The 17,774-nt window shown below is 44.8% G+C and overlaps 1 protein-coding gene across 3 annotated transcripts in view; it reads right to left on the bottom strand.

Annotated features, from left to right (window-relative positions):
• Positions 1 to 17,774, bottom strand: part of LOC120049548 (glucosidase 2 subunit beta-like) — a 316,045-nt gene that overhangs the window by 263,383 nt on the left and 34,888 nt on the right. For all 3 annotated transcript variants that reach the window (XR_005477118.1, XM_038995818.1, XM_038995819.1), the window contains exon 8: positions 11,195 to 11,273. Coding sequence is in view for 2 of the 3 variants with exons in the window: in XM_038995818.1 (XP_038851746.1) it covers positions 11,195 to 11,273 (79 nt within the window). In the remaining variant the exon portion in view is untranslated. The remainder of the gene's footprint in view (positions 1 to 11,194; positions 11,274 to 17,774) is intronic.

Genomic DNA, 17,774 nt, shown 5'->3' with positions numbered 1-17,774 from the left:
GTGGCTGCTACGTCTGTGTTTGATCAGGGGTGTATTCATTCCGCCGATTATGTTGAAAAAGGTTTCTTAAACGGAAGCAAACATAACGAAGCGGGGACAAACGTACCTGAATTTGTCCAATAGAAACTCTCGCTTGCACCTGTTAAGACTAACGGCTACACCATAGATCAGCTAGAAGCAGGCAAGAGTGTGCAAGGTAGTACTAAATGTGTCACTGTCTGTCACCTTGATTACTAAAATATCTCTCGACCTGTGCACCTACGTTGCAAACTTTAATTTGTAGGCTAGGCTGAGGCAACCTCATGATGGGTACAGGGGAAATTCTAGTATCATGTAGTAGCCTAAACCTATCGCTGTCACAATGAACTGGGTGAATGGAATATGAATGACAGTTATCCAATATGTTGTAATAGAAATAAGGCCGTGCTCAATTAAAAAAAGTTTGAGGAGAACACAAAACTCCACCTTCCCTCTCGCCCTTTGACCTCCCACTAGCTCCATTACCTTGGCAACAACGACGAGAGGAGGAAGATGAGAGGCACAAGAGAAACAGAATCCTTTCTGATATGTTCATCCTCCCCCCCTACCTACCTACAAAGACCATAGCACCATATAATACAGTGTTTTAAACGGGTCAATGTTATTTACTTCGACACTACAAGTCACGTATCATCCGCCTCTGGTTGTCATTTCACATTATATAACTCTAGCTGGGCATGAAAAACATGAGGCGTGTGACGAGAAGTGAGGAACGGTAGTGACAGGGGAACTCAGACTACAGACTCCCCCAGCCAGCCAACCAGCCTGCCAGCCAGCCAGCCAGCCAGCCAGCCAGCCAGCCAGCCAGCCAGCCAGCCAGCCAGCCAGCCAGCCTATAGAACAAGGTTGGAACATCCAGACCATAAAACCGTTTACATACTCTAACCACATACCAGCGTGAGTGTATACAACACTGCTATGATACTGCAAGCTTAAAACAGTGAATGCTATTCAAACATATTTATTCCAGTTGGATAAATACTACTTCCCTGAAACCTATGACCCTATGCCAAGCAACAACAAAAACTTCTAGCCTGATACAGCCAAGCTAGACTGCTACTGTTAGAATATGGGCAAAACAATACAACTGTGAACCCCAAAGACACGGCAGCCATTTAAAGAAAGCCTATACTATGCCCCTACACTAGTCCAGTAGCAAAATCCCCGTCAACACATTGGATATCAAACCCTTTGAAACGGTATAAGCTCGCACACAGCTCCCATACGACACAATTGAAAGGAATGTATTGGGAGGGAGATCAAGATCTTCTCAGAACAGGAGGGATCTCTTTCCCTGCAAACAAAGAAAGAAAAGCAGCATCTCAGGCCCAGCCCATGAAAACAAAGGGATTCAATTAACTGTGAATGTGACTTTACATTAGTGACTATTCCACAAGAGGCCTGCTGCCCCCTTCTGGTGGCTGGTGGAAAAGCAGTCTACATTTTTCCAAGAATTCCCCCCCCCCCCCCCCCCCCCCCCCCCCCCCTCACTCTGGTAGTTATAATTTGCACGGCAAACTAAGGCTCTGACACTAAGTAGTCCGATTGGTTTGATGATATGTCATGACATGACATAATATCTCACAATCTTTGTCAAATACAAGAGTATGCTCTGACAACTAGCATTGTGAACTATCTTGTTCCTGGTAATCAAACCAGCATTGTGAACTATCTTGTTCCTGGTAATCAAACTAGCATTGTGAACTATCTTGTTCCTGGTAATCAAACTAGCATTGTGAACTATCTTGTTCCTGGTTAAGGACCATTACAGTACACAGCATCAACATTCAACTATGAGCCAAGCTACTACTTACCTTAATGTACATATGCCCCCTCGCCCCTCGGAGGGGAAAATCCACAGTGCTGGCTGGGCTTAAACTCAAGCGGCTGATGTTAAGCGCTAGGCCGGGTGTTTGACCTTGTGGGACGAGGATGGGGGGGGGGGGGGGGGGGGGGGGGGGCTGCCAAGCCATGGAGAGTGTGGTAAGTGGTGTCGTGTCAAGTGCTCGAAAGTGCAATGAGGGAGATAAGAGATGACACGTCACGTTAAAGTTACAAGTCGGACAAGCCTTAAAGGGGGGTGCTGGTTGCAGTCTCCATGGGATGACATCTCCTTTCGTGACCTGACAGATGTTGAAACACGACAGAGGAGAACAATGTAGTCTACTCCAGTTTATCCCTCATGACGTGATCAAATGTAGTTCAACTTTCAGCCAGTAGTGCTGTGATATCTGGTTGGGGGAGTGGATGGAACCATGTCTCCAAGACATCAATCTGATTGGGGGAGTGGATGGAACCATGTCTCCTAGACATCAATCTGATTGGGGGAGTGGATGGAACCATGTCTCCTAGACATCAATCTGATTGGGGGAGTGGATGGAACCATGTCTCCAATACATCAATCTGGTTGGGGGAGTGGATGGAACCATGTCTCCTAGACATCAATCTGATTGGGGGAGTGGATGGAACCATGTCTCCTAGACATCAATCTGGTTGGGGGAGTGGATGGAACCATGTCTCCTAGACATCAATCTGATTGGGGGAGTGGATGGAACCATGTCTCCTAGACATCAATCTGGTTGGGGGAGTGGATGGAACCATGTCTCCAAGACATCAATCTGATTGGGGGAGTGGATGGAACCATGTCTCCTAGACATCAATCTGGTTGGGGGAGTGGATGGAACCATGTCTCCAATACATCAATCTGACTGGGGGAGTGGATGGAACCATGTCTCCAAGACATCAATCTGGTTGGGGGAGTGGATGGAACCATGTCTCCAATACATCAATCTGGTTGGGGGAGTGGATGGAACCATGTCTCCAATACATCAATCTGGTTGGGGGAGTGGATGGAACCATGTCTCCAATACATCAATCTGGTTGGGGGAGTGGATGGAACCATGTCTCCAATACATCAATCTGACTGGGGGAGTGGATGGAACCATGTCTCCAAGACATCAATCTGGTTGGGGGAGTGGATGGAACCATGTCTCCAATACATCAATCTGGTTGGGGGAGTGGATGGAACCATGTCTCCAATACATCAATCTGGTTGGGGGAGTGGATGGAACCATGTCTCCAATACATCAATCTGGTTGGGGGAGTGGATGGAACCATGTCTCCTAGACATCAATCTGACTGGGGGAGTGGATGGAACCATGTCTCCAATACATCAATCTGACTGGGGGAGTGGATGGAACCATGTCTCCTAGACATCAATCTGACTGGGGGAGTGGATGGAACCATGTCTCCAAGACATCAATCTGACTGGGGGAGTGGATGGAACCATGTCTCCAATACATCAATCTGACTGGGGGAGTGGATGGAACCATGTCTCCAAGACATCAATCTGACTGGGGGAGTGGATGGAACCATGTCTCCTAGACATCAATCTGGTTGGGGGAGTGGATGGAACCATGTCTCCAATACATCAATCTGGTTGGGGGAGTGGATGGAACCATGTCTCCTAGACATCAATCTGACTGGGGGAGTGGATGGAACCATGTCTCCTAGACATCAATCTGACTGGGGGAGTGGATGGAACCATGTCTCCAAGACATCAATCTGGTTGGGGGAGTGGATGGAACCATGTCTCCAATACATCAATCTGGTTGGGGGAGTGGATGGAACCATGTCTCCTAGACATCAATCTGACTGGGGAAGTGGATGGAACCATGTCTCCTAGACATCAATCTGGTTGGGGGAGTGGATGGAACCATGTCTCCTAGACATCAATCTGACTGGGGGAGTGGATGGAACCATGTCTCCAAGACATCAATCTGACTGGGGGAGTGGATGGAACCATGTCTCCAAGACATCAATCTGACTGGGGGAGTGGATGGAACCATGTCTCCTAGACATCAATCTGACTGGGGGAGTGGATGGAACCATGTCTCCAATACATCAATCTGGTTGGGGGAGTGGATGGAACCATGTCTCCTAGACATCAATCTGATTGGGGGAGTGGATGGAACCATGTCTCCTAGACATCAATCTGATTGGGGGAGTGGATGGAACCATGTCTCCTAGACATCAATCTGGTTGGGGGAGTGGATGGAACCATGTCTCCTAGACATCAATCTGATTGGGGGAGTGGATGGAACCATGTCTCCTAGACATCAATCTGGTTGGGGGAGTGGATGGAACCATGTCTCCTAGACATCAATCTGACTGGGGGAGTGGATGGAACCATGTCTCCAAGACATCAATCTGGTTGGGGGAGTGGATGGAACCATGTCTCCAATACATCAATCTGACTGGGGGAGTGGATGGAACCATGTCTCCAAGACATCAATCTGACTGGGGGAGTGGATGGAACCATGTCTCCTAGACATCAATCTGACTGGGGGAGTGGATGGAACCATGTCTCCTAGACATCAATCTGACTGGGGGAGTGGATGGAACCATGTCTCCAAGACATCAATCTGGTTGGGGGAGTGGATGGAACCATGTCTCCAATACATCAATCTGGTTGGGGGAGTGGATGGAACCATGTCTCCAAGACATCAATCTGACTGGGGGAGTGGATGGAACCATGTCTCCAATACATCAATCTGACTGGGGGAGTGGATGGAACCATGTCTCCTAGACATCAATCTGACTGGGGGAGTGGATGGAACCATGTCTCCTAGACATCAATCTGGTTGGGGGAGTGGATGGAACCATGTCTCCTAGACATCAATCTGACTGGGGGAGTGGATGGAACCATGTCTCCAAGACATCAATCTGACTGGGGGAGTGGATGGAACCATGTCTCCAAGACATCAATCTGACTGGGGGAGTGGATGGAACCATGTCTCCAAGACATCAATCTGACTGGGGGAGTGGATGGAACCATGTCTCCTAGACATCAATCTGACTGGGGGAGTGGATGGAACCATGTCTCCAATACATCAATCTGGTTGGGGGAGTGGATGGAACCATGTCTCCTAGACATCAATCTGACTGGGGGAGTGGATGGAACCATGTCTCCTAGACATCAATCTGACTGGGGGAGTGGATGGAACCATGTCTCCTAGACATCAATCTGATTGGGGGAGTGGATGGAACCATGTCTCCTAGACATCAATCTGATTGGGGGAGTGGATGGAACCATGTCTCCTAGACATCAATCTGGTTGGGGGAGTGGATGGAACCATGTCTCCTAGACATCAATCTGACTGGGGGAGTGGATGGAACCATGTCTCCAAGACATCAATCTGACTGGGGGAGTGGATGGAACCATGTCTCCAAGACATCAATCTGACTGGGGGAGTGGATGGAAACATGTCTTCAAGACATCAATCTGGTTGGGGGAGTGGATGGAACCATGTCTCCAAGACATCAATCTGATCCAAGAAGGAAAAATAGCCAACAAGTGCTCAGCATATGCGGAAATGCATTCCAGGTGAAGCTGGTTGAGAGAATGCCAAGAGTGGACAAAGCTGTCATCAAGGCAATTTCTGAGGCCCGTAAATCTACTGAACTTATCCTCTGCAACAGAGGTAACTCTGGGTCTTCCTTTCCTGTGTCGGCTCCTCATAAGAGCACGTTTCATCATAGCGCTTGATGGTTTTGGCGATGCCTTTGAAGAAACTTTCAAAGTTCTTGAAATTTTTGGGATGTCTTAAAGTAATGATGGACTGTCATTTCTCTTTGCTTATTTGAGCTGTTCTTGCCATAATATGGACTTGATCTTTTACCAAATAGGGAAATCTTCTGTATACCCTCCTACCTTGTCACAACACAACTTATTGGCTCAAACAAATTAAGAAGGAAAGAAATTCCACAAATGTACTTTTAACAAGGCACACCTATTGATTGAAATGCATTCCAGGTGACTACCTCATGAAGCTGGTTGAGAGAATGCCAAAAGTGTGCAAAGCTGTAAAGGCAAAGGGTGGCTACTTTGAATAATCTCAAATATATTTTGAATTGTTTAAAACTATTTTTGGTCACTACATGATTCCATGTGTTATTTCATAGTTTTGATGTCTTCACTATTATTCTACAATGTAGAACATAGTAAAAATAATAAAAAAACCTGGAATGAGTAGATGTGTCCAAACTTTAGACTGGTACTGTACGTCCAATCAAATATATATATTCATTAAGGATTGGTGAGAAGGAGAATATGGGTGTTAAAGTGTTTATTACGAAGAGACGAGTTTTTGTTCATGACACCACTGATTATAAAACAGAGTGGACATGATCCATCTCTGCCTTACAACAGAACATACAGAATTCTCTGGCATCGTCATGTTAGCCACTGATCCCAGAACAGTGACTGGCATTGTAGTGCAAGCATTAGTCAATGAGTTGACGTTGACTAGCAAAAATTGGTCTGAGAATTGTCTATATCAAAAGCAGATATTTAATTAACATTGTACAATGAATGGATTCACATACAAGGCATAAAATAAGTTTTAAGACAATACTGATATTACAAAGTACTCTTCTAGGCATATAGATCCTAAGGTTAACGTAGAATACAAAGCATGAACAAAGATCTACCTATTAGGCCAGAGGCCGAGAAGCCTAGGAAATGAAAAATGATCATAAACCTTCCTCCATTGACTGGATACAGGATAAGAGAGAGAGAAAACAAAAGGCATTTCATTACATTTATAACATCTGAAGGTGTAACCTTTCAACCCAAAAATCAACCACCATTGACCAATCAAACGAAACCAAGTTTACAATAACTTAAAACACTCCCAGGCCCAATCTCCCCAGGTTGTCACAATATCTAACGGCTTGTCTGGGAGATGAGGAGATTATAAATAAGGCAGAATTCATAATAGGAACCCTAAACCCCCTTTTGCGTAGAGTAATTCAGAGTTCTCCCTGTACAGATACAAGTAACCACAGAGATCATCCATTCATATAGATAGCTTCAGAGTCCTCTTTAGAGGAAACATTTCAGATAGATACCAGACGTGGTATTGTAGTGTTCTGTAATAATAGTCAGTCCTCTGGATACTGTAACAGAGAGATACCCCTCAGAGGGGGAAGGGCTGACTAGTCCTTGGGCATTTTCCTTTTGTTCCTGGACCGTTTGCCATGCAACACCAGGTGTCAGACACCACATAAATTAGGACCTACAGTATTACCTAAGCTTGCTACAGGAAATGGAGGGTGAAGAGGGATGGCTTTTTCCTCTCTCTCTCTCACCTAAGACGGATTTCTTTTTCAGCAGGATTTTTTCTCTCCGTCTTCTTTTTGTTATAGAAAGCTAATCTGTGGTGAGACCTCTCATTCCCTATGAAGGGTGTAAGGGTTAGGTGAGTTGAAGTTTGAAGGAGGAGAGGGTAAAATGTCTCTCATTTTGAGGCCTAGAGGTCCATCACCAAGGAGACTGCTATCAATCTCCCCAGCTCAACTCCGCTTCTCTTCACCACATCCGAGCAACAAGTGCGGTCACACGCGAACGACTCTGAGTATGCGGTGTCCATGTTTGATTTCTGATGGAGACAACCAAGAGGGTTCCAACAGCAGAAAAATGATACCAGAGGAGAGACTTCAAAATGCATACTTGTGGATTTCTGATGAGGTTTTGAGACAATATGGACATGAGCGTGGATAATATGCATGTCAGTGTTGTCCGTGTTCATTGAACCGTATGTAGATAACACACAATGGGATTATGAGACCATCCCTTTTCAAATGAATCACTTTTTACCTAAGAATTATACAACAATTCCTCAACTAAAAACAATGAACACAGTGTAAAGCCTTCTCTTCTCATAGCATTGCCTAATGCCACTGTCTAAAGTCCTGCTTTCCCTTACAGAGAGGAACGCTTCCTTTGATCATCAAATTGTTTTGAGGTACTCTCTGTTCTTGAATAATCTGGACCACTGAAGTGGAAACTGAATTTTCTGGCGGTGCCCAAAAGCTTTTTCAGAGAAAATAGAGAGAGGGAGGAAACGAGGGAGGAGACGAGAGAGGAAACGAGGGAGGAGGCGAGAGAGGAGACGAGGGAGGAGACGAGAGAGGAAACGAGGGAGGAGGCGAGAGAGGAAACGAGGGAGGAGACGAGAGAGGAAACGAGGGAGGAGGCGAGAGAGGCAACGAGGGAGGAGACGAGAGAGGAAACGAGGGAGGAGGCGAGAGAGGCAACGAGGGAGGAGACGAGAGAGGAAACGAGGGAGGAACGAGAGAGGAAACGAGGGAGGAGACGAGAGAGGAAACGAGGGAGGAGACGAGAGAGGAAACGAGGGAGGAGGCGAGAGAGGAAACGAGGGAGGAGGCGAGAGAGGAAACGAGGGAGGAGCCGAGAGAGGAAACGAGGGAGGAGCCGAGAGAGGAAACGAGGGAGGAGGCGAGAGAGGAAACGAGGGAGGAGGCGAGAGAGGAAACGAGGGAGGAGACGAGAGAGGAAACGAGGGAGGAGACGAGAGAGGAAACGAGGGAGGAGACAAGAGAGGAAACGAGGGAGGAGACGAGAGAGGAAACGAGGGAGCCGACAAGAGAGGAAACGAGGGAGCCGACAAGAGAGGAAACGAGGGAGCCGACAAGAGAGGAAACGAGGGAGGAGACAAGAGAGGAAACGAGGGAGGAGACAAGAGAGGAAACGAGGGAGGAGACAAGAGAGGAAACAAGGGTGGAAAAGAGGGAGGAACCAAATCAAAATTAAGTGGAAATGACAGGAAGTGGGGGGAAGCGTGAGAAATCTAAAACTACAGCCCAATTGCTCCTGACGTCCTTCTGGCCAGAGTAATGAAACAAACCATCTCTCAAATACAACAGCTCTCAACACGACTGGGAACTCAACTCGGAGGCCTATGTTATCAACCTGAACAATTGGTGGGGGGGGGGGAATTTCTCCGCCTTGGGAGGAAGTGAACATGTTCATGTATTAGGAGCATAAGCAGTCTCATTTAATGTAAAAAAAAATATTTTAAAAAATGGCCGACGTAACACTTCTTTGTGGGGAGAATGTCACGGGGTTACTGATAACAACAGGTTGAATGAGAGAGAAATGTTGCTGTCAATCAGAGCGAAACGCAGAACAAAAAAAAGCTCAGCTCCTTGTAGGGCGTCGACGTCTTCACGCGGCTGCTTCCTCGTTCTAATGTAAATTTCCCATTAACTACTGTCCTTGGCAAACTGTTTAATTCCCCCGGCTTGATCATCGTTTGATTGGATAAGTGCACATTTTCATATTCATGCATATTCATATTCATTCACTCACTTCAAGTGAATGTGAATTCATTAGGATTGCCTTCCTGTGTCCTCACCAGCTATAAATAACAAACAGCCAGTGGTTTCCCATTCTTGGCCCTTTAATGTCGCTTGCGAGGGAAGGACTTGGTATTTTTTTGGTAGGCTACATGGTTCAGAACGCAACGCAACATCAGTAGACCCTGGAGATTAGCTTGGTACAGCTGTCCAATCAGAATGCTGCTTACTGATACTGAATTCCTTTGCATTTAAATGCATCTAAAGTAGCTTTGTGTCAACTGAGTCTTGTTACGTGAAGCTAACTAGCTTTGTGTCAACTGAGTCTTGTTACGTGAAGCTAACTAGCTTTGTGTCAACTGAGTCTTGTTACGTGAAGCTAACTAGCTTTGTGTCAACTGAGACTTGTTACGTAAAGCTAACTAGCTTTGTGTCAACTGAGACTTGTTACGTAAAGCTAACTAGCTTTGTGTCAACTGAGACTTGTTACGTAAAGCTAACTAGCTTTGTGTCAACTGAGTCTTGTTACGTAAAGCTAACTAGCTTTGTGTCAACTGAGTCTTGTTACGTGAAGCTAACTAGCTTTGTGTCCACTGAGACTTGTTACGTGAAGCTAACTAGCTTTGTGTCAACTGAGTCTTGTTACGTGAAGCTAACTAGCTTTGTGTCCACTGAGACTTGTTACGTGAAGCTAACTAGCTTTGTGTCAACTGAGTCTTGTTACGTAAAGCTAACTAGCTTTGTGTCAACTGAGTCTTGTTACGTAAAGCTAACTAGCTTTGTGTCAACTGAGTCTTGTTACGTAAAGCTAACTAGCTTTGTGTCAACTGAGTCTTGTTACGTAAAGCTAACTAGCTTTGTGTCAACTGAGTCTTGTTACGTAAAGCTAACTAGCTTTGTGTCAACTGAGTCTTGTTACGTAAAGCTAACTAGCTTTGTGTCCACTGAGTCTTGTTACGTAAAGCTAACTAGCTTTGTGTCAACTGAGTCTTGTTACGTAAAGCTAACTAGCTTTGTGTCAACTGAGTCTTGTTACGTAAAGCTAACTAGCTTTGTGTCAACTGAGTCTTGTTACGTGAAGCTAACTTGGACAAGAACCTGATTAGGAGACACTTCTAGGGAACATAGACACAAGTAAGTCTTACACACATGGACACGCACACAGAGACACGCACCCACACAAGAGCACACACTCACACATCAATAATTGCAGACTGCATGATAAGGAACCTTGGGTAATCCTCCCCTATAAGCATTTTGAGATATACAATATGGATGATGTATGACTGGTGCATATTGAGATATACAATATTGATGCTGCATGATTGGTGCATTTTAGTGGACGTGAGAGCGCCTGTTCACAGTGTGTGTCTATTTACTAGCCAAGTCTAAAGCTACCACTACCCACTCTAGGGACACCGGCAGGCCCTCTCGCATACCAATTAACAATGAGAGAAAAAGGAGATTCAGGTATTTTGTTTACACCCCCCCCCCCAAAAGAAATACTTTGATATCTGCTCTTGGTGCGCAAGCTCACAGTTTAAAGTGGAACAAGACAGCGGCATTCTCACACATCACAGTTGAAGGAAAAATCCTTGTTGGAAACTGACTATGAATTCAAATGAGTGTGGATAGAGCCTGTGGTGAGAGTACTTGTCGAATAGCAAGGGAGATTTTGACGATGGAACCCGGGAAACCAATGATTATGCTGGGATATCTGCTTTGTGTTTGAAATATTGAGGAAGAGACTATTTTTATTGAGCCCCCTGGGGTGCGCCTTTTGTTCTGGCCCGGCGTTAACACGCCCGATTCAACTAATTCACCTATTTTCTAGCCTAGCACTAGCTGATTCCACTAATCAACTAATCCCCAAAGCCTTTGATTAGTGCTGGGCTAGAACAACAACAACAAAACATACACTTGAGGACCTAAACTATTTCTAACATCAAACTCCGATAACATCAGTGAGATGTTTAATACAGTTTAAACATACCACGGCTTCATCTTCCGATAGAGCATGCTCCTCATCCTGGACGGGAGAGAGTTTCGCCTGGACTTCATCCACGGTAATACTGTGGCAGTCAAAGAAACAGGGGAGAAAAGGGGTTAAAAACAATGAGGGAGGGAGTGGGGCAGGAAGGAAGGAAGGAAGGAAGGAAGGAAGGAAGGCAGGGAGGGAAGGAAGGCAGGGAGGGAAGGAAGGCAGGGAGGGAAGGAAGGAAGGCAGGGAGGGAAGGAAGGAAGGAAGGAAGGAAGGAAGGAAGGAAGGAAGGAAGGAAGGAAGGAAGGATGGAGGGAAGGACGAAGGAAGGAAGGAAGGAAGGAAGGAAGGAAGGAAGGAAGGAAGGAAGGAAGGAAGGAAGGAAGGAAGGAGGGAAGGAAGGAAGGAAGGAAGGAAGGAAGGAAGGAAGGAAGGAAGGAAGGAAGGAAGGAAGGAAGGAAGGAAGGAAGGAAGGAAGGAGGGAAGGAAGGAAGGAAGGAAGGAAGGAAGGAAGGAAGGAAGGAAGGAAGGAAGGAAGGAAGGAAGGAAGGAAGGAAGGAAGGAAGGAAGGAAGGAAGGAAGGAAGGAAGGAAGGACCTAGAAAAAAAGTAGAGAGAGAAATAAACAATGAAAGGAAAGAAGGGAAGCAAATAAGAAAGAAAGCAGGAAGGGAGGAAAGAAGGGTAGTATGAGCGGAAGATGGGAGACATTGAGATGGGGATCCAGTATTATGTGCATTGATACAGTACTGATTGTCAATTCCAAACAGACACAGATACTGTGGAATAGATGGAGGGAAAGCTATAGAGCTAGATTCCTGTGTGTATTGTCTTATTCTGCTGGAGAAGAGGTGGGTGTCTAGCTTGGAGTGGAGCTCTCTGTTATCCTCTACAGTGGTGCAGGGTGATTATCCCACTCTCTCTTCACAGCATCTCAACCTTTGATCAACTCTCCATGTCAAGGTCTCCACTAAGAGATGGCCATTGGATAAAGGAGAGAGGAGGCTACCTAAAAGGGTACATTTCTCTCCAATTTCAAAGTCAGTTGTTGCAACCCCTTTGCGCAGCTTTAGTAAATGCGAGGTTGCCACTAGAAGGAGAGAACATTTTGAAAGTCTATTGCTGATGCATTCCATGGCCACACATGAAACTCCTAACAGTGAGCGATATGTATCTTTCAGAGGGCACAAAGCCACGCACTCACTCATTTAAACAATCTCTCAGTCTTTCACTCACTCCCAGACACACACAACCCTCTCTGAGTAAACACTTAGCTCCCTCTGCCAGGTGTCTACACTATTTCAGGGGCATTTTTCCTCGGGTCGCATTTGGGTCTTCACTGAGGTCCAGAGGGCCACCGCACTTAAAATGTGTTATATTTCCTCGCCGGCAAAATTTTCTAAAATTTGCTCCTTAAATGTATAGATTTAATTTGGGTAGCTGTTAGCTGTTAGCTGCTAGCTGTTAGCAATCTGTATTATAAGAGACAAATGCCCATTAACATTTCTACACAGGGTATAGTGCTGTACAGTAGATCAGGTTATCTACTACAGGAAACATGGAGGGTATAGTGTCATAGGTCATGTTCTCTACTACAGGAAACATGGAGGGTATAGTGTCGTACAGTAGATCAGGTTATCTACTACAGGAAACATGGAGGGTATAGTGTCGTAGATCACGTTATCTACTACAGGAAACATGGAGGGTATAGTGTAGTAGGTCAGGTTATCTACTACAGGAAACATGGAGGGTACAGTGTCGTAGGTCAGGTTATCTACTACAGGAAACATGGAGGGTACAGTGTCGTACAGTAGATCAGGTTATCTACTACAGGAAACATGGAGGGTACAGTGTCGTACAGTAGATCAGGTTATCTACTACAGGAAACATGGAGGGTATAGTGTCGTACAGTATATCAGGTGATCTACTACAGGAAACATGGAGGGTATAGTGTCGTACAGTATATCAGGTGATCTACTACAGGAAACATGGAGGGTATAGTGTCGTAGGTCAGGTTATCTACTACAGGAAACATGGAGGGTATAGTTTCGTAGGTCAGGTGATCTACTACAGGAAACATAGAGGGTATAGTGTCGTACAGTATATCAGGTGATCTACTACAGGAAACATGGAGGGTATAGTGTAGTAGGTCATGTTATCTACTACAGGAAACATGGAGGGTATAGTGTCGTAGGTCAGGTTATCTACTACAGGAAACATGGAGGGTACAGTTTCGTAGGTCAGGTGATCTACTACAGGAAACATAGAGGGTATAGTGTCGTACAGTATATCAGGTGATCTACTACAGGAAACATGGAGGGTATAGTGTCGTAGGTCATGTTATCTACTACAGGAAACATGGAGGGTATAGTGTAGTAGGTCATGTTATCTACTACAGGAAACATGGAGGGTATAGTGTCGTACAGTAGATCAGGTGATCTACTACAGGAAACATGGAGGGTATAGTGTCGTACAGTATATCAGGTGATCTACTACAGGAAACATGGAGGGTATAGTGTCGTACAGTATATCAGGTTATCTACTACAGGAAACATGGAGGGTATAGTGTCGTAGGTCATGTTATCTACTACAGGAAACATGAAGGGTATAGTGTCGTAGATCAGGTTATCTACTACAGGAAACATGGAGGGTATAGTGTCGTACAGTAGATCAGGTGATCTACTACAGGAAACATGGAGGGTATAGTTTCGTAGGTCATGTTATCTACTACAGGAAACATGGAGGGTATAGTGTCGTAGGTCATGTTATCTACTACAGGAAACATGGAGGGTATAGTGTCGTACAGTAGATCAGGTGATCTACTACAGGAAACATGGAGGGTATAGTGTCGTAGGTCAGGTTATCTACTACAGGAAACATGGAGGGTATAGTGTCGTACAGTAGATCAGGTGATCTACTACAGGAAACATGGAGGGTATAGTGTCGTAGGTCAGGTTATCTACTACAGGAAACATGGAGGGTATAGTGTCGTACAGTAGATCAGGTGATCTACTACAGGAAACATGGAGGGTATAGTTTCGTAGGTCATGTTATCTACTACAGGAAACATGGAGGGTATAGTGTCGTAGGTCATGTTATCTACTACAGGAAACATGGAGGGTATAGTGTAGTAGGTCATGTTATCTACTACAGGAAACATGGAAGGTACAGTGTAGTAGGTCAGGTTATCTACTACATGAAACATGGAGGGTATAGTGTAGTAGGTCATGCTATCTACTACAGGAAACATGGAGGGTATAGTGTAGTAGGTCATGTTATCTACTACAGGAAACATGGAGGGTATAGTGTAGTAGGTCATGTTATCTACTACAGGAAACATGGAGGGTATAGTGTCGTAGGTCATGTTATCTACTACAGGAAACATGGAGGGTATAGTGTCGTACAGTAGATCAGGTGATCTACTACAGGAAACATGGAGGGTATAGTGTCGTACAGTATATCAGGTTATCTACTACAGGAAACACGGAGGGTATAGTGTCGTAGGTCAGGTTATCTACTACAGGAAACATGGAGGGTATAGTGTCGTACAGTATATCAGGTGATCTACTACAGGAAACATGGAGGGTATAGTGTCGTACAGTATATCAGGTGATCTACTACAGGAAACACGGAGGGTATAGTGTCGTAGGTCATGTTATCTACTACAGGAAACATGGAGGGTATAGTGTCGTATAGTAGATCAGGTGATCTACTACAGGAAACATGGAGGGTATAGTGTCGTACAGTATATCAGGTGATCTACTACAGGAAACATGGAGGGTATAGTGTCGTACAGTATATCAGGTTATCTACTACAGGAAACATGGAGGGTATAGTGTCGTAGGTCATGTTATCTACTACAGGAAACATGGAGGGTATAGTGTCGTAGATCAGGTTATCTACTACAGGAAACATGGAGGGTATAGTGTCGTACAGTAGATCAGGTGATCTACTACAGGAAACATGGAGGGTATAGTTTCGTAGGTCATGTTATCTACTACAGGAAACATGGAGGGTATAGTGTCGTAGGTCATGTTATCTACTACAGGAAACATGGAGGGTATAGTGTCGTACAGTAGATCAGGTGATCTACTACAGGAAACATGGAGGGTGTAGTGTCGTAGGTCAGGTTATCTACTACAGGAAACATGGAGGGTATAGTGTCGTACAGTATATCAGGTGATCTACTACAGGAAACATGGAGGGTATAGTGTCGTAGGTCAGGTTATCTACTACAGGAAACATGGAGGGTATAGTGTCGTACAGTAGATCAGGTGATCTACTACAGGAAACATGGAGGGTATAGTTTCGTAGGTCATGTTATCTACTACAGGAAACATGGAGGGTATAGTGTCGTAGGTCATGTTATCTACTACAGGAAACATGGAGGGTATAGTGTAGTAGGTCATGTTATCTACTACAGGAAACATGGAAGGTACAGTGTAGTAGGTCAGGTTATCTACTACATGAAACATGTAGGGTATAGTGTAGTAGGTCATGTTATCTACTACAGGAAACATGGAGGGTATAGTGTAGTAGGTCATGTTATCTACTACAGGAAACATGGAGGGTATAGTTTCGTAGGTCATGTTATCTACTACAGGAAACATGGAGGGTATAGTGTAGTAGGTCATGTTATCTACTACAGGAAACATGGAGGGTATAGTGTCGTAGGTCATGTTATCTACTACAGGAAACATGGAGGGTATAGTTTCGTAGATCAGGTTATCTACTACAGGAAACATAGAGGGTATAGTGTCGTACAGTATATCAGGTGATCTACTACAGGAAACATGGAGGGTATAGTGTCGTAGGTCAGGTTATCTACTACAGGAAACATGGAGGGTATAGTGTCGTACAGTAGATCAGGTGATCTACTACAGGAAACATGGAGGGTATAGTGTCGTAGGTCAGGTTATCTACTACAGGAAACATGGAGGGTATAGTGTCGTACAGTAGATCAGGTGATCTACTACAGGAAACATGGAGGGTATAGTGTCGTAGGTCAGGTTATCTACTACAGGAAACATGGAGGGTATAGTGTCGTACAGTAGATCAGGTGATCTACTACAGGAAACATGGAGGGTATAGTTTCGTAGGTCATGTTATCTACTACAGGAAACATGGAGGGTATAGTGTCGTAGGTCATGTTATCTACTACAGGAAACATGGAGGGTATAGTGTAGTAGGTCATGTTATCTACTACAGGAAACATGGAAGGTACAGTGTAGTAGGTCAGGTTATCTACTACATGAAACATGGAGGGTATAGTGTAGTAGGTCATGTTATCTACTACAGGAAACATGGAGGGTATAGTGTAGTAGGTCATGTTATCTACTACAGGAAACATGGAGGGTATAGTGTCGTAGGTCATGTTATCTACTACAGGAAACATGGAGGGTATAGTGTCGTAGGTCATGTTATCTACTACAGGAAACATGGAGGGTATAGTGTCGTACAGTAGATCAGGTGATCTACTACAGGAAACATGGAGGGTACAGTGTCGTACAGTATATCAGGTGATCTACTACAGGAAACATGGAGGGTATAGTGTCGTACAGTATATCAGGTTATCTACTACAGGAAACATGGAGGGTATAGTGTCGTACAGTATATCAGGTGATCTACTACAGGAAACATGGAGGGTATAGTGTCGTACAGTATATCAGGTTATCTACTACAGAAAACATGGAGGGTATAGTGTCGCACAGTAGATCAGGTTATATACTACAGGAAACATGGAGGGTACAGTGTAGTAGGTCAGGTTATCTACTACAGGAAACATGGAGGGTATAGTGTAGTAGGTCATGTTATCTACTACAGGAAACACGGAGGGTATAGTGTAGTAGATCAGGTTATCTACTACAGGAAACATGGAGGGTATAGTGTCGTACAGTATATCAGGTTATCTACTACAGGAAACATGGAGGGTACAGTGTAGTAGGTCAGGTTATCTACTACAGGAAACATGGAGGGTATAGTGTAGTAGGTCAGGTTATCTACTACAGGAAACATGGAGGGTATAGTGTAGTAGGTCAGGTTATATATTACAGGAAACATGGAGGGTATAGTGTCGTAGATCAGGTTATATACTACAGGAAACATGGAGGGTATAGTGTCGTAGATCAGGTTATATACTGCTGGCGATCTGGCATCAGTCCCAATCGCAGGGGATTATGGGAGGTTATGTTCAATCAGAGAAAATGTGACTGTGTGTGAACGAACACGCACAGATGACACACATACACACAGACAGGGGGGATCAAAACTACAACCTGTTACCGTGCCGTGGTTGGTTTCCAATAGCATTTGTTACACACTATTTATAAGCAGCACTACAGGTACCAGTTAATCCAGCACTGGGCTGCCAACTGCCAGCCTGTTGGCACTGGGACTCGTTTGTGTGTGTGGTACTTATGAAGGCTTAGGGCAACATAACACAGGAGAACCAGAAACCCACCCAGGAACATACGATACATGTTTAGACAACGCTAAGACAACGCTAAGACAACGTTTAGGGCAACATAACACAGGAGAACCAGAAACCCACCCAGGAACATACGATACATGTTTAGACAACGCTAAGACAACGC

This window comes from Salvelinus namaycush, chromosome 6 (assembly GCF_016432855.1).
Source record: "Salvelinus namaycush isolate Seneca chromosome 6, SaNama_1.0, whole genome shotgun sequence".
Taxonomy (NCBI): Eukaryota; Metazoa; Chordata; class Actinopteri; order Salmoniformes; family Salmonidae; genus Salvelinus; species Salvelinus namaycush.
Note: the sequence above shows the minus strand (reverse complement) of the source record. Positions and strands in the feature narration are given on the sequence as shown.